Source organism: Cebidichthys violaceus, unplaced genomic scaffold (genome assembly GCF_023349555.1).
Source record: "Cebidichthys violaceus isolate CVI_PGR_0920_01 unplaced genomic scaffold, fCebVio1.0.p SCAF_21, whole genome shotgun sequence".
Taxonomy (NCBI): domain Eukaryota; kingdom Metazoa; phylum Chordata; class Actinopteri; order Perciformes; family Stichaeidae; genus Cebidichthys; species Cebidichthys violaceus.
The window spans coordinates 5,607,494-5,628,765 of NW_027176384.1; the positions used below are offsets into that span (position 1 = coordinate 5,607,494).

The 21,272-nt window shown below is 39.9% G+C and overlaps 1 protein-coding gene across 1 annotated transcript; it reads right to left on the bottom strand.

The window, feature by feature from the left end:
- Positions 1 to 1,200: 1,200 nt before the first annotated feature.
- Positions 1,201 to 20,885, bottom strand: mkrn1 (makorin, ring finger protein, 1). The gene is made up of 8 exons (XM_068717043.1): positions 20,777 to 20,885; positions 19,920 to 20,051; positions 12,403 to 12,584; positions 11,218 to 11,441; positions 6,150 to 6,364; positions 4,110 to 4,220; positions 3,521 to 3,665; positions 1,201 to 2,622 (listed from the first exon to the last, which is right to left on the bottom strand). Exons 1-8 carry the CDS (start codon positions 20,848 to 20,850, stop codon positions 2,410 to 2,412), a joined length of 1,296 nt encoding a protein of 431 aa, XP_068573144.1. The 5' UTR covers positions 20,851 to 20,885; the 3' UTR covers positions 1,201 to 2,409.
- Positions 20,886 to 21,272: the final 387 nt, after the last annotated feature.

Genomic DNA, 21,272 nt, shown 5'->3' on the forward strand with positions numbered 1-21,272 from the left:
AATGCATTTAAAAAAATAACATAATTCAATTTTAAAACGATTTCAAAGAAATTATTTAATGGAAACCACATTGACCACGGGTGCTATTTTCTCAATATTTTAAAATGGAATGGAATTGCCTCTGGCAATTTCAGGTCCTTCTGTATTAGTTAAAAAAAAAAAAAAAGGTGCATTCAGAGCAGATCACTGTAATCCAATTAAAGTTAAAAAAAGTTGCCAAAATCAAATGTATCCTTATGTGGAGGTAGAAACAGTATTTGCTACCAAAAAATAACTGAATTTAAGTTTCAGCTTGGAAAAAAAGGTTTTCAATATGTGATTTGAAAGATAAATTCGGATCATATCATCATAAAAGGGAGACACCATTCTGTGGAACTATTTGGCACTGCTGGCCGTTATATTGTGGGCTGCTCAGTCAACATGCAGCTGAGAATCAAATCAACAATGCCTGAGGCAAGTTCAGTGGAGTCAGTGAAATGTCGCTAACATAGACTGAGAGACAAAGAAATGAATAGCAATATTGTCCCCACACCAGGGCTGGAGAAATCTAAACGGTACAGGTTTTCAATTCAGAGAAGCCAGAAAAAAGTAAATTTTCCATAAATTAAGTTTTGCTATTTATACACCCGATAAAAAGAGGTATACATACTGATGCACCCTACATTGACAATGTGTGAACGCTTGATTAACTATGTTTTGAGGCATGTGCAGTGCACTCTGTAGAACAAAGTTTAATAAACTTTGTTTTTGAAATTGTTAATTCGAAAAGAAAAACATACACACAAACATACATGGTACTTGTACTTGTATACCACTCAAAGCTCACACTACATGTCGTGCCGCCGATCTTCTGATACCACTGCAGTTGCCGTATTCGAATTAGCACTTAAAATAGTGGTGCAACAGATCATAGAACTCACGATTCGGATCTTATCACAAATCAGATCACAGATCGGATCAGCACAAAAGAAAAAAAGGGAGCAAATATAACTTTTAGAGATCCCTGACAGTAAATACGTACATAGGTACATATCTCGTATATGTATATCACATTTCATTCACTACGTCAGTCAACATACATATAATCGCACGCACAGCAACAGTGTATATTTTCTACGATAATTTACACACTGATGGCAATCTATCAGGCTGTGACTTAAAAGCAAAACAGACAAAAGTATTTGGACTAAACACAGTACAGAGATTGATAATAAACTTTAATTTCAAGTTAAGATGGATGGTTGTGGAACATAGAAAACACACATTTCAGTATAAACATATGCATTCAAATGGAGTTTAACAGGTTGAGACCAGCTATCAGGAGTCAGTGGATGAGTGTCTCAGCAGCAAAGAAACAGAGCAGTGAATCTATACTTCACACTGGTGTTGTGGGGAATGGAAAGTCTCTCAGCTCCGTGATTCTCTGCACTGCTGAAGAGTTATTAGAGTTGACTCTTTATAGCCTGGTTCTGAGGAAGGACTTGGTACCTAGATACTCAGCAACATTTAAATGAAGTTATTTATTTTGTCTATCTGACTGCTGAATATTAGTTGGATCACAGAAAAAGAAAAGTATTTTGAAAAATCAGCTCAAATCTGTGTGCTTGAGCAATTTTCCACTGAAAAAGAAAAGATTTCTTAACTTATGTTATGGGCTGCTCAGTCACTAAAATGTCTGAGTTACAAAAACAACTATTCAGGATCAGGGCCCGGGGTCACCGTGCTTTAAACAGTCACAAACCTTACAAGAGTTCCAATGTCTGGGCTTTGATGGACAGTGTGTGTGTTTCATTATAATCTAAATGCCTCATGACAGACTTTTTCACCTTGAAAAAGGGGACACAGTAAATACTTTTCAGTACAACATGAACATGATCATGGTGAATGTATCAACATGGTGAAAACATCAGCACAATATATTGGCTATCGGCAGCTTTAATAAAGAAAAAAAAAAGCATATGTAAAATCTTACAACATGCCCATCACGATTACAGTAAATGGTGCCGAGTAAGTAAGAGTGCATCCTCAGAGTCTCAGAAGTACATATTATAACACCTGGGTAGATGATTAACAAGTCAAACCCACACCCACAAATAAACTTGACAATGTTTATTAACAATATTTGAAGAAAGTTATAATTTGTTAAATCTTATATTGAGTTCTTTTTGTCATTTTTTTTCTTCCTTTTAACATTAATTGCACAAGATAGACCCACAAGGATAGATGTCTAGAAAATGTTTAGCACGAGCACTTGTTGGACTTTTTTTTTTATCTTTTAAAAGTTCATTTATTAATGGCCTGCTATAAAGCACTGCCACAATACAGGGGGTGGGAAAAAAGCTACTGTCCATCACTCGCACAAGACAGTCCATTCTAGTGTCTAGTATACACAAAAGGGGGGGGGGGCTGCTATAGGTAAATCTCATAGAAATCGTCCAGCTCCTCATGAAACAAGTCCCATTCGTCCTCTGAATCTGTCACCTCATCGTCGGTTCCTGCGGCGAGGAGCATGAGGAGCATCTCGCTCAGCTCAAACGTCACCATCTCCTCGTCCTCGTTGTCAAAGGAGTCGGTGCTTTCCCGTTCGTCAAAGATGTCCCAGAGCGGTGTTCGTCTTGAGTTCTGAGGGGAAGAGGGAAAGAGTTTTATTCTCAAAGAAGAATGTATTCTGAGGACAATAAAAGTCTGGAAAGTATGGAAGCCCATTTCTACAAGAAAAAAAAAGTAATAGAGGAAATGTTAGGAATGAAAAAAAAATGATGCTACTCACAGTCAAAATTCTGATACCAATTTCAGATTTAAAAGGTTCAGTGTGTAGGATTTAGTTGCATCTAGACGTGAGGTTGCAGATTGCAAACCAACTGAATACCCCTTCGCTCACTCCTGCCAGGTTTGTCCATTCTAGGCTACTGTAAAAACATGGCAGTGCGACACACTTTTCAGTTTCTTCTGTCACTAATGGCTTTTAAATCCACATCAGTTGGATTCTGGTGAACCTGAATGATTTTGTCGGATTTTGCCAGAATCGGACCGTGGCCCCGATGACAAGCATTAAGAATACCTATATAGAATTAGCCAATATACTTGTTGAAGGTCTTGTTTACTTATGTAGGTCATGAGAAGTAAATAAATAAATAGAAATACTTTTTTTTGATTTTTTGATTTAAGAAACTTCCATCACGCATCACACTGTTCACCATTTCTCAGTTAATTTATTATTCGTTTTGTTGTGACATTGAACTGGATATTAACACTATAACACTATATTAACATAACAGGTGTTCCCGAGTCAAAAGCCACATTGAACCTTTTAAGTAAAGTTTACATTTTTCAGGTCACATATTCTTACACTTTCTATTTTCCATATCCAGCAGAGGGCACTATAGGTGAGAAGGTGTTGCTGTCGTTAATAGAGTAAAATCAGTTGCTTTTGAAAAACGGTGACAATCTTGGTAACACTTTAGTATCTTTATGAGTACTTGCTAATGACAGGATTTGAGGAGGCAGTGTGAACTCTTACCCGATTCCTGCTGTTGGATCCGGTCTGTCTTCGCTGGGGTTGCGCTTCCTCCAGCCGTCCATCAGGAAAGGCGTGCTTATAGAAGCAATTTGAGCCAAAGGGACACGTTCCACGACCCTCATCAAAGTATCGACACTGTTTACTCCTGAAGAAGACATAAAGAGTGAAAGTACAGTTCAAAGATTGTCTCAGTGATTCAGAGCACAAAACACACCAGAGGCATCAAACAACACTATCATTCTTTGGAAGATAGAGGTTTTCTCAGTGGAGCTTTGTAAATGAACACAGAATTTTCTTTTACACACTGGATCATCCGCCCACTTCATGTAGAGCTGTCGACCATTACCACCCACTCCCGCAGAATCACAATCCAAGATTGAAAATAAACCGGACTGAAAAGATGCCTCATTAAATGCCCTTAAAAAACAAACAAAAACTCAGCTTAAGCATTAGTGAAAACTAAAGAGGCAGAAAAACAGATTGTGTCCCTGTTTCTTTGACCAGCTGGTAGAAATAAGTCAGAAATAAGTCCAGCAGAGATACAGCTTTTAAGCAAGTTTTTCCTCAGCATAGGAAATGATCTGTGTACCCCATGCCATCCTTGTATTTCTGGATGAGTTTCTGCTTGTCCTCCTTATCCTCCACCCAGTACTCGCTTGGGATGACAAAGTTGGATGTGATCCGACACTCTGGGCAAGACCTGCAAAGAAAGAAAAACAAGTGGTGGAAACAGTCCTAGTACATTGTAGTCTGTTACAAGTACTGTTGAAGATTAGTTGTGTGGTCACTGGGATTGGGCCTGTGTGGCATCATGACCAGAACATTTCATTAAGAACACAACCTGTTAACCTTATTGTATGTTATTATCATTAATAACAATGTAAGGGATTCGTTTGGGTTCAAATGATAAGGGTCTAGCTGCAGAGCTCCTGGCTCCTGGCCTCAGTGAGAGGTACATTTTTAAAATAGATTGTGTATTCAAGTAAACATTCCATACCCTTTTTTCAGATACTCTAGTGTCATTACTTGTTCAAACTGCTAATCATATCTCACATTCCTGATTGGCTTATCTTACATGCAGCGCCGTCTTTAACATTATTTCTGTCAAGATGGGATGCCTGGAAGTATTGCATTTGTCTTACTTTCACATCAGTTCTCCACTACAAATGAAAGAAATGAGCTTTAACTAAGGTCATCTCAGTTAGTTCCTGCACAGACGTTTCGGGAATTGGCTTTATAAATAGGAATAAAATATAAAAGAAATGAAAAGTCCTTACTGGTTTTCATTATAAGGCCTGTCCATTGCCATATTCTATAACTGAAATATCATCAGCTCAATACAGCTGATGGAACAATGTTAGATAACCGTAATGACATTATTGACAACAGTTCAATCAATGGCAATACTGATGAGTTGAGTTTTGTTTTTTGTTCTACATTTTTTGTCTTATGCTGTGTTCACACCAAACACACTGCAAATTTTTCGCATGACTAGATTACATACAAAGTCAATGCAAAGACGCGAGTAGTAAATGCAAAATCGCGCTATTTGCACGTGTCGAAATTATTCAACTCGGGCGAGAAATTCTCGTTACACTGTTGCAAAAGCCTATCAGCGTTGAGATTCTCCTCCAGTCATCACTGAGGTCCTGCTGTTTTAAAAAATATTGTGGCCGTAGGTGTTCACCCAGAGCTCTATTAGTAGAGACCGGACGAAACCATGTGTATAAATGTATGTGCGTAAACCATATGGTACAAACAATAGTGAAGCTACCGTATTTACGCCTAGATGATATTGAGTGTTGTTGGAGCGGCTACAATGTTAGCAAAGCCTAGCTACATCGATCTGAGCTCCATTGAGAAAACAAGGATTTTAAAAGTCATTTGCATGTCGTCTTTCTGAGAGAACAAAACATGAATTCAGACTTTTTACAAATTGGCATTATTGTGTTGTTATTTTGGCATCCTTTTTGTCCGTTTATTGTAGTTAAATCACAGCAAAATAGTTTATTTTGGGTTCATACAGCTGTAGTAAACCAGCCAATGTGTGGTTTGCTAGATACAGTGAATACTCTTCGATGAAATCCACGGAGCGCCTCAGGATGATGTTATGAACTCAGACAAGAGAGTTTTTAGTTTCCCGGGATATCTGGAACTTCCACAACATGTACAAAGCAGCAATAGTGGTTATTTCTTCCATGGTTGATGCTGGAAATAAATGGCTTGGTTGATAATAGTTTCCATGGAGATAAGCCACTCCTCCGGCACGTCTAGTGCGAATGAAGCGAATGAAGCAAATAAACACAAATGATCCCACGAGTAACGCAAAGCTAATTTGTGTTTTACGTTTGATGTGAACGCAGCATTAAGCTTCTCAGTTCTGTGGATGTTCCCTTTCTGTTAACTAGCTGTAGATTAAATACCTTGTGGTTTTTAGTCGTCCCATATATCTGACAACTTTTTTTGTCATTGGTTTTGATGTTATAATGTCATAAAGATTATAACATTTGACAATCTCCTGAGAAAATCTACCAGAGATACAGATTTAAGAAATTTAACATTGAGCTATAAAAGGATGGAACCAACAGCCACTTCCAAAACCCTATCTTGCCATGTGTTAGTGACTCACTTGATGATTTTGCTCTCAAACTGCTTGGCACTCCTCCACTTGCGAATACACTTTAGACAGTAGCAGTGGCTGCAGTTGGAGAGGATGCCAAAACGGCGCTCGCTTGGGTTGGCCTTCTCAAACACCACTTCCATACACACACCACACATCATGTCTTTGCTGCGTTGGATGGCAAATGAAATCTCCATGTCCTTCTCATGGGCCTCGATGCATGCCTAGGAGAGGGAACAGTTAAACCAACACACCACAACCTTTTCTCCAGGGATCCATTAAACTGTGGTCCTTACCTAATGTAGCAGAAGTACTGTAGCTGAGAGAATACCACGGTGTTCACTAGATGTCTAAGGTGAAATTCCTGAGCTGTGGTCGACAAGAGTAGCAGCCACTCATTGATTTAAAATGAGACCACTGCACTGGAGCAGCTGTGGTCCTGGTTCAAGTTTTGCTCCAATGCAACACAATGTCCTCCATTAACGGAGTAGGATAGCTAATCAAATACGTGCAAGCTCTCATTCGCAGTACATGACTTTGTAATGGGAACTCTCCAGACGTGAAGCTATTATAATTTCTGTACTGTGTTTTGGTGTTTGATAAACCCTTAAAACTGAGGGATGTATTACTCAAACTGGACTTCCTTGATCATATTTCATTGTCTCACCAGTAACTGATGGGGCTGACACTTTTTGAAAATGACTCATTCAAACATGGGGGTTTGTAGATTGATGCATGTGATGTAGAACCAAAGTTTACAAGTATGAGTTCCACTTGAACACACTTCTATCAGCTGTACACCAATAGCAACATGTGCTGAGGTTAGCACAACAATCGCAAAGGTGTGCAAATCAGTCGTACTAGGGAGGGTGCAAATGAAACAACGGAGCTTAAAGGCTTACGCTACAACATCAACAGAGAGAAAGAGTTGTGTGGGACGAGGGCGGTGTGTCGGAATTAGTCTCCTTAAAAATAGGTTTTCAAGCCACACAAATATACAGGTGCTGGTCACTAGGTCATAAAATTAGAATATCATCAAAAAGTTGATTTATTTCACTAATTCCATTCAAAAAGTGAAACTTGTCTATTATATTCATTCATTACACACAGACTGGTATATTTCAAATGTTTATTTCTTTTAATTTTGATGATTATAACTGACAACTAAGGAAAATCCCAAATTCAGTATCTCAGAAAATTTGAATAATGTGAAAAGGTTCAATATTGAAGACATCTGGTGCCACACTCTAATCAGCTAATTAACTCAAAACACCTGCAAAGGCCTTTAAACGGTCTCTCAGTCTAGTTCTGTAGGCTACACAATCATGGGGAGGACTGCTGACTTGACAGTTGTCCAAAAGATGACCATTGACACCTTGCACAAGGAGGGCAAGACACAAAAGGTCATTGCAAAAAAGGCTGGCTGTTCACAGAGCTCTGTGTCCAAGCACATTAATAGAGAGGCGAAGGGAAGGAAAAGATGTGGTAGAAAAAAGTGTACAAGCAATAGGGATAACCGCACCCTGGAGAGGATTGTGAAACAAAACCGATTCAGAAATGTGGGGGAGATTCAGAAAGAGTGGACTGCAGCTGGAGTCAGTGCTTCAAGAACCACTACGCACAGACGTATGCAAGACATGGGTTTCAGCTGTCGCATTCCTTGTGTCAAGCCACTCTTGAACAACAGACAGCGTCAGAAGCGTCTCGCCTGGGCTAAAGACAAAAAGGACTGGACTGCTGCTGAGTGGTCCAAAGTTATGTTCTCTGATGAAAGTAAATTTTGCATTTCCTTTGGAAATCAGGGTCCCAGAGTCTGGAGGAAGAGAGGAGAGACACACAATCCACGTTGCTTGAGGTCCAGTGTAAAGTTTCCACAGTCAGTGGTGGTTTGGGGTGCCATGTCATCTGCTGGTGTTGGTCCACTGTGTTTTCTGAGGTCCAAGGTCAACGCAGCTGTATACCAGGAAGTTTTAGAGCACTTCATGCTTCCTGCTGCTGACCAACTTTATGGAGATGCAGATTTAATTTTCCAACAGGACTTGGCACCTGCACACAGTGCCAAAGCAACTAGTACCTGGTTTAAGGAACATGGTATCCCTGTTCTTAATTGGCCAGCAAACTCGCCTGAACTTAACCCCATAGAAAATCTATGGGGTATTGTGAAGAGGATGATGCGAAATGCCAGACCCAACAATGCAGAAGAGCTGAAGGCCACTATCAGAGCAACCTGGGCTCTCATAACACCTGAGCAGTGCCACAGACTGATCGACTCCATGCCACGCCGCATTGCTGCAGTAATTCAGGCAAAAGGAGCCCCAACTAAGTATTGAGTGCTGTACATGCTCATACTTTTCATGTTCATACTTTTCAGTTGGCCAAGAATGAATATAATAGACAAGTTTCACTTTTTGAATGGAATTAGTGAAATAAATCAACTTTTTGATGATATTCTAATTTTATGACCAGCACCTGTATATCATATATAAATGTGAACAAAATCCACACATAAAAAAAACATGATACAGAAATAGTTCTCGTTTTAAATAAATGTAATAGAAATCCGCAAATATATGTATAAAAGAATTTGAAATTTCATATTTATTTATATAAAACATTTAGATGTTCTTACATTTATATACAAACTGGTGAAGCTGCATTTACAAACTGCTTGTCATGTGTGAAATCCAATGCATTTGTGTGTTGTTTTTAGACTGCCCTGACAACACCCTTCTCACAAAAGCATTTTTTTCCAACGGGGAATTATTTGTGAACAGGCTGGGAAGGAATTGCCTTGAAACAGCTCAGATAGCTCGCTACTGCGAAATAGCCAAAACATCACAAGTGTTGAAACAACTTTGTCGTTTTAACACTTGTGAAAGAATCCAAACGAAGTGACACAGCAACGTGTTGGAGAAAAGACCATCATCTGTCAAACAAACATACAGCTATGCTAATGTTAGCCAACAGTCGATGCTATTACTGATAGTGGCAGGCAAGTGGCACAGCAGTGGCACCACCTGTGAAAGTGATGACACGCTTCGCTCAGCTGGCATTTTACTAATAAATCAAACTTATACAGCAGACCTGGGCCAACCAGACTGCCGGACATCAATGGGAAATTTGAAATAAAACGTAAACAAGTGTACATCATGCACAAAATATTGCTTTTATTTTGAAGGAGACTGTTGCTCTTTTTTCTCAATTTACATACTTTAGTGAATGTGTGCGAGCAGCGGCGTCACGGCAATGTGTTGGTGTACTGAGCTTATGGGAGATGTGTATAAGCTGTTAGCCCTCAAAAATGTAAGCCTATGTTTAATAAGAGAAAGATTGACACAGAGTGTAGAGTTTTTAACAAAACATGGACTTTTAAGTATTTATTTACTGAAGTCAAAAGGTAAAGCTGTTTGCTTAGTTTGTGGATAGCAGATCACAGTGTTTAAGGACTACAATTTGAAATACGAAAACTTTAATGATGCAGAATGGTACAGACATCTTTGCTAGCTAAACTGCAAAAGCAACATGCTCAGAAGATGTTGGTTCTGTTTGGATCGACCTACATATGTGAACAAGGTTAATGATGTGATGAAGTTTAACAATCCAGATCCTCTCTCACTGACGATCACCTGTCAGCTGTCCTTGACATATCACCTCAGACATTCAGCCTGATTTCAGTGCACTCGTTCAAGCCCAACATAGACTAGATTTCTCACACTGAACTGAAAAACAGAAAATGAGGTAATTGGACTACAAACAATACTAATAAAAGTACTCATTTAGCAGAAACATGATCCCTGTCAGTGTTCTACTATGGACATAATATGGATATTACATATGTATATTTTTGGGATATGTGCAATGTAACTAGTAACTAAAGCTGCCAGACAAATGTAGTGGAGTAAAAAGTACAATATTGCCCTCTGAGATGTAGTGGAAGTACAAAGTTCAATAAAATGGAAATACTTAAGTAAAAATTCAAGGTACTTTCCTCAGGTACAGTACTTAAGTAAATATACTTAGTTACATTCCACCACTGATCATAATATTTACTCTTACCACTCACAGCTTATCAAAACCATACAATGTACTGCTTTTTATAAAGAGGTGAAATAATGTAGATCAGGATTGAGTTCAGTCTATTGGTCTGGCCCTCCACAACAGTCCCCGTTTCTCATGTGGCCTCTTGGGAAAAAGAATTGCCCACCCCTGTCTACAGGCTGATCATGTCTGCTCTAACAAAATAGTGAGCTGAGCGAAGTTCGCCAACACTTTACTGTCACTGTTTGTACACAGCGTAAGCGACCATTAGTTAAGTTTAGCTTAGCTATACGTTTGTTTGCCAGGTAATATTTGTATTTGTCAGCTGAATTATTCTGGCATACACTCATGGAATGGTCAGGGATATCACCTGGCTAACAAACGGTAGCTAGTGTTAGTCAGTTGTCATATTACTAATATATCAAACGAATGGTCATGTCTTCTCTGGCAAAATAGTTATTGTAACATCGACACTGCAAGCCAAGGCATTTATTCTTTATGACAACTTTAAATAAGTAGGAAAGGCGGGTGTACTCCAACAGCATGGATGAGCATCATGCTGTTGTACAGTTGCTGTGTCCCTTTTTTTGTATTCTTTTGGGGGATCTTTACCATGATCATGAGCGAGCACATGATCTTCCTGCCCACGTTTGTTTGTTTCAACACTAAGCCCAGGACAAATGTTGGACCAAAGCTAAAGATGCTTCCTCCTTTCACTTTTCCTCCCCGTACATAAGAGTATACCCTCGTGGGGGAGCGCTTATGTGATTGGTTAAAAATTTAACTAATCTTAACACTCCTAATGAAAATGCACAAAACATTTAGGTAACAGCTTCTCATTTTAAGCCAGTGTTGACCGTTGCTTCCACTGGTTAAAATGACAAATGACATTTAAACCAGTGAAAGCAACAAGTCGCCGGCATATCAGCTGTAACAAATTTGCTTTATTATCCACCTCTAGTAAATCCAGAATATTATAGGAAAAGTGGGATAGTAAATGCACACCCCGGCATGGTTAAGTTATTTCTGTAACCCCTACCTTAGTGTGCGCGGAGCGCTGGGCGTTGTCGGTGGGGTGGAGCACCTGGAGGCCACACATGTCACACACGTCGCCATGGAGATAGGCACAGTTGATACCGTAGCGGCACTCTCCAACAGCTGCATACGGACAGAGCTGCTTCCTCAGCTCTTTGTTGTCCTGCGATGCCTCACTGTCAAACTCCTCGATGAGAGGGACGGACGTCTCAGGCTTCACAGGCTCAGCTGTACATGGAAATATGTTTACATTTATTTCGTGTCACAAAGCTAAAACTCCTCATGCTGCTACTAATGCCTTCTTTTGTAAATGAGCCCTCAATTTAAGCAACCTTTAAACTTGAACTTAAAGGGTAACTTTTCAGCCCTATTTCCCCATGTTTTTGTACCCGACTGTATAATGGGGACAATCATTTTTTTAAATTAGTCCAGTATAGAGAGAGAATGCTGTAAGCGGCAGCAGTGAAACGAGCTGCGAGAGCAATTACGCAGTGCAAATGTAACGCTACGTCCACTACAATGCCTTGTTTTTGCCATTGACAGGCTCTGAATGTTATCATAAGTGTCTGACAGCATTATGTGAAGAACCCTATGGAGAAATATAGCTTATCTTACATTTCGCTTGATCCCTTCTGTTATTGTGTCAAAGTATTTCTCAAGGAGAAGTCTCGTTGCGAAATTTTTATATGGAGCAGCAAACCTTGGTCGCAGGGTCACAGCACCCACAGGAACACCAGCAGTCTCCTGAGCTTCCCCCTCCTCTGCCTGTTGCACTTTTAGTGGACGTAGTGACTTTAAAGGAGACTCCATAAGGAGTGTACATTCTATGATTCATTGATTGATTTCCATCACAGCTCTATGTTATATGTCCACGGAGACCCCAGAAAGTTCACAATGAAACTGAAGGCTTTCAACTATTATTATTATTATTATTATTATTATTATTATTATTATTATGATGGATACTTAATAAATTCACAACTCTTGTGTAACCCGATTGGCTGCATGCAGCTGCCAATAAAGCACATTGAAGCATGAAAAATGTGGGGGCGGTTGTGTCTCAATGTCACACATGCGTGTGAGCTAGTGTTGATTTATCACATTTATTACAATGGAAGTATGAAAGACCTTCCCATTAAATGTTTGGGTTTGAGTATCAATATGACACATGACAATGCTAGTAGCTCACCCCGTCCACAGTACGGCTGTCCTGGAACAAACTCAGCAGCGTTGACCCAGTCTTGTGCCCCTGAACCGGGTGTTGACCCACTGGGTTCTGGGTCTAACGAGCCGGCCAGTGAGACAGAGGGCAGCGGCAGCGTCTGTGGGGTTGGTAACTCCTCATTCTTCGCTGGTTTACAGTGTTCAAACCTGAGGAGGCACACGGGACCAGGATTGTTACAGTTCACATGATGTACTGCCCAAGAGCACTAATGCAGGAAAGATAGAACCAGAGCGATGAAGAGGAAAATATTCAGCTATAAGGGACGGGCTGAAATACAAACAGTCAAACCCATGTTGATAACGAACAATAAAAATTATAACTTTAAGATGCTAAATATGAGTAATCCAGGATTGTAACACTACTGACCCTACTGAGCAGCTACTTACGAAAGGGGCACAAAACAAACTTCTACTATCAATAAAAGGTTCATAAAAAAGTATAAAGAAGTCAAAAAGTTTTTCCAGAAGCAAATAACTCCTTCAAGTCCAAAGTGACTCATTATCAAAAGTAGTTTCCCATTAATCAAGGACATTGCCCATATTTAATGCCATGTCTCTGGCTGACACTGTATCTCCATCTCAAGAAAGCATTTGTACTACTTGTTACAATTAACCATGGCACTAGGGCTGTCACCATGAAAGTATTTATTTTGCATCGATAAGGATTGGCTCAAAAAAAGCGATGTGCAGTATTAACGCCATTTTTATTGTTGCAAATGAGGTGCAATAAGAATGGCTTCACACATTTTCTCCTTAATGAAAAAAAGGATTAAGTCTATAGCCAAGGCTAGATATAAATTGTGAAACAAAAGTGAATAATGCAAAAAGGGCTGAATATTTTAAGTGTAAATCAACAGAATACAGTCTAAATCAAGTAAAAAAGGATAGCCTACATTACCAGATGATCTGGGCAGAACATAGGGCTAGATTTCTCCTTTGAATGTCGGAAAGTAAATCTGGCCTGGGACTTTCGTTTGTCCGATGTTCGGCACAATCCGGTAATGTGAGGGGTGGTAACTGTTCGCAGACCTGTCAGGGCCGCCTAGATTCATTTTAAACATGTTTGATATGTCAGAGTTAAACATAGTCAACCAGATACCACTGATCAACCACTGCACCTGTGTAATATTTGTACAAGGAAACTGACGTTACAGACCTAGAGGATGGTATGGCCTAAATAATCTGTATAGTTTTGGCGCACACACGATCGATAGAGAGATAGAGACACACACACACACACACACACACACACACACACACACACACACACACACACACATATTTGTTTCTCCTCAAATGTCAATACAAACGCTTTTGATGGGGTAGAGCACTGGTGTGGCAAATGCATGGCATAATTTCAACCATCCTGAAATCAATGTAAACCGTCAAAAACGGACAATGCATATAGTCAAAATCAATGTAATTAACACAATGACAAGAACAAGCTCACATATTTATATGACAAATCAATCCAGCAAACCTGCGGCGCTAAAACACGCATTCATTCACACACTCAAAAGCACGGGCTATTCAAATATTATTCACATCAGAGGGAACAATATGAACCATATCATAAAAACGACACGATAGACAAATTAGCACAGTATTAACGCTACTACAGATGTAAAAAAAACAAAAGCAGTTCACTTACCAAAGCTGCTGTTCACTATTTAAAGACAAAGTCCATCCTCTTTTCTTTGATTGTAATGGTTGTAATGTAGTGGTTCAGTTCCAGCAAGAGGTCCTCCTGCGAACTTGTTCGTTGAGTTGTAGATTCACTCCGGTCCCCAAAAGTTTTCAAAAGCACCGTAGCTTGTTAGTGTCCTCTCGTACTATGGTGTCTTGTTGCTGCCTTGGTTAGGCAACTCAGGTTTGCAAATCCAGCATAGCTCCAAACACCAAGACGCTCAGTTGCAAATATAACGCATTCCCAGCCATACAATTTCTCAGACGCTGTTAGCCAGAAATACCGTTCGCACAGATCCTTTTCCTGGCTGGGTCAGGGCTGCTAGCTGTGGGGTTGGCCGACCCTTTCTTACGATGTCCAGCTTTTCTTGAAATGTCCTTCTCCAGAAAGGCGATGCCAGTAAATCCGCCACCAAATCCGTTTCTCCTGCTCCTTCAGCCATTCAGTGTTAAAAAAAAAAAAAAAAAAAAAAAAAAAAAACTCCTACTCCTACTACAAAGTTCTGCTAGCTAGTTTCACAAGTCACGTTAGCCCACTGACCAATCAAGCCGCACGTTAATGCTGACCTACTTGTAGACCAGCTACAAGGCTCTGGCACGTCAAAGAATACGGCCAACATATCAAACTAAAAATCTGATTGGTTGAAGACTATGACAATCAACAATACCATCCCCATTTACATAAACTGCAAAGAGATTCACTTGTAATTCTGCAGGCCTCAAGTAAAAAAAAAAATCTGCCTAAGAGACAGCACAGAGGCAAAATCTGATTGGATAAAAGCTCTACCGTATTTTTCGGAATATAAGGCGCACTTAAAATCCTTACATTTTCTCAAAAATTGATAGTGCGCCTTATAATCCAGCGCGCCTTATCACTTGTGCTTATTGATCGATTTTATGTGGTACAATGCGCTCAAAAATCTGCCGAAATGTGTAAGTACGACTTTGGTAAGCAACGAAGCCGCTCCGCTCAATGGATATTCGGAGCATTACGGTACGCTGTGTCACTACCTGATCGGCCCCGTAACAGGAATGTAATGTCTAAACTAAAAGTCAAAATCGATCAATAAGCACAACAAGTAACCATCGGTCGCAACCGTCGTCCGAGCTTTCACGAAAGCTGGAATCATCACTGAACAGCCAAGTACCGATAACGGCAACAAGACTGACTCGGAAAATGACGAGAGGGATTCGGGCATTCTTGATGCCGAAATCGCACAGCTGTTTCACTCAGACACTGAAGATGAAGAATTCGATGGATTTGTGGAAGAGGAATGAATCGATAAGTGAGTGTATTTTTCTGTACCGGTATTTGTTGTTACAACTGAGTTGAATAAAGTTTGATTTACCGGACTGTGTCGTTTTGCTTAATGCGCCTTATAATCCGGTGCGGTTTATGTGTGAACATAGACACGTTAATTCACAGTGCGCCTTATAATCCGGTGCGCCTTATAGTCCGAAAAATACGGTACTTAAAACAAGCAGTGCTGGAGGGCAACCGAGGAAGACAGTAGCTATGCAATGAGATAATAAGCGAATGGGAAAAATATTTAATTTAATAATTTTTCATAAATACACTACATGTAATAGCATGTAGTTTATTTATGAAAAATTATAAAATAGCTATAGCTTTGTGATTCTGTCTAGGCCAGCAGAGAAGGCTTGGCTGGCCTTGACGGTCCACCACTGTGTTTTAGAGACAATGCATATTAAGTTGTGTGACTGTGGGGTGAACAGTTTGACTAACCCATCCACATCATAAATTGATTTAACTGACATTGAACTAAATGAACCTTAATGTAAAAGAAAACAAAAATGTGTGAAGGGAGGCAAAGTATCCTGGCATCTTTGAGCAAGACGAAAAAGTATACTGCAAAGCATGCACAACAGACATGCATGTCACATTTTCATGCATGTAAAACCATAATTGCAGTTTTAGCAAACAAAAGCTGATGCCCCTTTTAAAAGTTAGTGTTGAGCCCTGTAAAGAGTGCTTAAATGCAACTAATCTGATAACATAAACACAGCAGAACCACTCTCATGTGAGAATGAGATGGCATAGAGGTATGAACCAAAATCACAATTATAATAGATGGAGATGAAACTAAATTTCCGTTTTTTTTGTTGGTCACATTTACACACCGCTACATGTTAGTTTTACGTCGACACACAGCAGCGCAGTCACAAACGCACGCAACATGTAAAGAGTGAAGAAGACATAAAGCTCACAATTTCTCACAACTGCAAGTCGAAAACAAGCCGTGGAAGGAACAACCTTAAAACATTTGGGACAACTAACTTAATCAAACGCTTACTCTTTTTTTATTATTATTAGGGCTCGGCAAGTTAACGCAAGCTGGGCAACTTAACGCGTCATTGCGTTAACTAATTAATGGCGACAATTAATTTGCGCTTTTTTTTTTAATTATTATTATTTTGAAAGTCCGTTGCTCACGGAGGTGGCTTTGGCAGACTACGTTGGATGCAGCGTGTGAGAGAAGTATAGATAAACAAAAGCAAGACAAGCTAACAAATGCCACAGCAAAGTGTATAGCTACAAACTGCAGACCAACTAGTATTGTGGAAGATGTCGGTCTGAGGAACTTTCTTAGGATCGCAACGAATGAAGGCACGCATGAGCCTCCCTCGAGACGCACCATCACAAGAAGAATACACGAGTTGTATGAAAAGGAAAGGACTACAAAAGCGCCAGCGTTACAATGTGCACTAACTGTTGCTCTCACTGGAGACTACTGGACATCGCTGGGTAACCATAATTACCTCGGTGTTACAGTGCATTATATTGATGAACAGTGGGAGCTGCATTCACAGCATCTGACTGTAATGAAAACAGAAGACAGACATTTTGCTGAAACGTGCGCAGAACATTTTATTCATGTTGCACAGCAGTGGAACGCTTCAAATAAAGTCAGCACACTTAGCACAGATAGTGCAAGAAATATGATCGCTGCTGCGAGACATCTGCCTTTTGAACACATCCCCTACATCGCACAGTCTCCAGCGTTCAGTCAGTGTGTAAAGGGAATACTGCTGTTAAAAAGCACCTTATTTGTTTAAAGTGTTTGCAAACCAAATGTTATTGCATTTTTGTTCATATAGCAGTACTTTCAAAATAAAAGTGCACAATACACTATAATTTAATTCATTATTGAATTTTGCACATAACAATGCGATTAATTGCAGAAAATCATGTGATTAAAAATTGTAATCATTGCCCAGCACTAATTCACTCACACACACACACACACACACACACACACACACACACACACCTTAGTAAAACTGATTATTGGTTGAAGTTAAATTACCGTACAACACCATCACAATGTGTTCAACCTTGTCAAATTTAGTTTTGAGCGAGAAACTTTAATAAATACATAAGATGTTTTTACAGCAGTATAAAAAAAAGATATTTGAGTTGGAATTAGCTCTAAGCAGCTCATAATATATAATTAAAACTACTGATATTGCCAAAATATTTTCAAACTATTTTAATAAAAATACAATCATTCATTTCCAAATCATTTGAATGACTCGCCAACAATGGAGCTCATCGTAGGCCAGGACAGCCTCTGCGTGCACACAGCCATACAAAAGAACACCTGCCTTTCATCCATGATGGTGAGCTCAATCAGAACACTTTTAACCAGTCTGTTCCCAGACAGCCACTGGGAGCGCTGGATGACTGGGAGGAGGGCTGCTGGAGCTATGCATAAATAAATGAGAGAGGAGGGTGCTGCAGCAAAATGAACCCGAGGAACCCAGCAAGAGCACTGGAAGGGGTGGCTAGCTCAGGGAAAGAGAGCGGGAGGGAAACGGAGAGCGTTATACAATTGCCATGCAGACTGCAATGCACTTTGTCTGGCCATGGGGGCTGGGAAAGAAAGAAAGAAAGAAAGAAAGAAAGAAAGAGACCATCACAATAGACAGAGCCAAGGGAATTCAGCCATAATAAACCCCCACAGTGAGAGCTTTTCTCTGGACTCTTAATACAGAGTGCACAGCCCCACAGGAACACAGACATAATGAGGACACCCTCCTCACTGCAGCTCCATCACAAGGATGGAGGAATGTGACTTATCAACACAACAACAGAAGCAGCTCAGTGTTATATACACCAAACCAAAGGCTTCCTACAGGCAATAAGCAGACTACTAAAAGAAAATGATCAAGTATGTGAATAACTAATGTCCCCCTGCTGATGCTGGGCTGGTCATCCGAGTGCCTCCCTATGGGGATGCTCCTGAAGCCAGACATGGAGCAGACACTGTCTGTACAAGCTGCCTGCTGCTGTCTGGGTATATTCAAGCTTGGCAACAGACTGGGAGCCTAATCCGCTTCTCAAAAGACCATACCGCTGCATGTTCCAGCCCATTTACTACAAGTAAAACTGCTCAACATATTTTTAAAGGAAGCAACTGGTTGACGTTGATTTCAGTCTTGTATGAAAATCAGCTCGCATAGATGGTAAAAGTAACATGTGTTGGAAACAAATTACATTCTGGACCATCTTAACTGTCAAAAGGTTAATGAAATTCAACATACTGCCCTTTTAAAACATTAAGCTCTTTGATTCAAAATTGTTGAGTGATGTTTATTGCATATTATGTATGGGTTTTAAAAAGGTTTTTAATGCGGTCGGAAATGATTGTGATAGTGGGAAATCACGTGGCTAATTTCCAAACTGTATTCAATTAATCTGCAGCCAACCTCATGCTTATGACATGATTTTTATGTATTTTAATGGGCTATACCATGTACAAATTTAAAGTCTTCAAAACCTAATTTTCATATTGGTCAATTAACCAATCAATAGGTACTCATTTTGATAATTGATTATCAAATCAGTTATTGATTTTTTGATTTTTTTTAGTCATCACTTAAAGCAAAAATGCCACAAATTCACTGGTTCCAACCTCTCAAATGTGAATATGTGCTGGTTCTCTAAGTCCTCTATGATAGTAAACTGACCACCTTTGAGTTTTGGACTTTTAGTCAGAAAATACATATTTTAAAATCGGGATCAAGGAAATTGTGCATTATTCACTTTCTGTCTTTTTATAAACAAAACAAGTAATGATGAAAATGGCTGCAGATTAATCGATAATAAGAAATAATCATTAGTTGCAGCCCAGTGGTATGGTCCTTTAAGACACGTCCATGCATCATATTCAAACACAGAACAAACTTGTATATCTTATAGACAGGATTTTAAGGAAACAGAACATTTGTCCAACAGATTTTCCCAAATACAGTGAGCCGAGTGCTCTATGCATGTACTAGAATCGTTGTCTCTCAACAAGGACCGGTGGTGAGAAAACCAGGAGTTGGATTATGCTGGCAGGAGTGTTGAACATACACCACTATCACATTAGACGTTTTTTTTTTATAGTAGACTATTCTATCCAGCAGAGCAATTCTGAAATGCCACAGACAAGTGATTGCAGTTACTCGTTGGACATACAAGGAGCTGACACAGATACAGACCAACATGTTGACCTCAGAAAGCAGCAGTCTCAGGTGTCTGATCCACTTGAGGAGACAAGCCCTGCCAGCAAAGTTGCTGTGCTGTCATTTGACTGAGGGCAAGGCCAGTTTTAGAAAGGAAGTTATGATACAGCTTAACTGACAACCGGGAGCACTTTTTAAGCTGTGGCAGCTGACTTTGAACATGCCAGTTGACTACAAACATGAGCCAAACCGTATTAATTGGATCCAGACAATAAATATATGTTACATTTCTAAATTATACTTAGATTTCAGGTGTGACTTTACCTGCAACGGTCCCCAAACACACAGTTTCCCTTCTGAAAGAACTTGCAAATCATAGCTGCAGGTTTGCTGCTGGTCAGATCGTGGGAATATCGACAGTTGCCTCCTTCTTTGCATAGACCATGCATGAAATACCTGAAAATACAAAATAAGAAATCGTAAAGTCGAGTAAACGATTTCAGGTCATAGGCCTACTGGCGTATACATTTGAACGGAAAACATTTGTTTGTTCATTCAAATCCGTATGTCAAACTTAACTTTAAGTTGAAAGCTAACTTTAAACGTTTGACGAACCCGCTAGATCCTAGCGAGATAACTGTGTCGTCTTTCACTTTCACATTGGCAACGCATTAAAGCTCCTCTTAGGTCACACCAAACAATTTGACTGATAACGCTAGCTAATGTCTGGATGTGGCACCCAGCAGCTGCTATGAATAGTAGGTCATGGTACGCGGAGTAAATTCAAACTCACCAACAAGCTATACTCGCTGGTATCAACGTTGACTTGTTTTAAAGTAAAAAGAGAACAGCTCACAACTAAGAGCTTCATCACTCTGTTGTATAACAGTTGGTTTGCGTAGTCCAACATTTTAGTCTGGCATTAATGCTTGCCGAGTTAATCGTTGAAAATGTCGCTAGCACGCTGGCCGCTAAGCTAGCACGCCAGTCTGCTCTGAGACCATAACACAGTGAACACAACAACACAGTGGAGTACTGAAGCTAGCTAGACAACAGCTGAGCCGAGCCGAAGATGACGCTGTTGTCAGTCGCTAGCGAGCCACCGCGTAACAGCTATTTTGGTATTGAACGACAGACGATATCACTGTCTTTGATATTAAAAGTCCATTTTCTGGTCTTACCTGCAGGTTACGTGTTTGGTCCAACCTACTGTTATTGATGAAGCCGCCATAGACGCTGCTGCTGCCTCCGCCATTGCTGTTTATGTTGAGAAGCTACAGCCGGATGTTCCGGAGAGCTCCGCTCCAGCTCGGCTTCTTTCGCATATCTAGGGTTCGAGTCGGAATTTACCGAACAACTCGCGCTAGGTACTGTCCACTACGAGGCAGCAGTGTCCCACTCATTATAACGACAAACCAAAAAACACTGACGAATCTCCAGGCTAATGAAAACCAATCAGTGTGAGTGGATTAACGCACATTACTTTGGTTTCAACACAATTTACTTGTAAATTGCTTATCATTGTGAGATGCTCCACGGTGATACTGTTGTTTTGGGGATATTAGGCCTACCCTGGTTTGGAAAATTAAAACAAAATATCAAAGAATTTCTCAACATTGTTTGGTTAAACTATCAATTTCATCTAAGTTAACTGTGGACAGTTTTACCATTCAATTC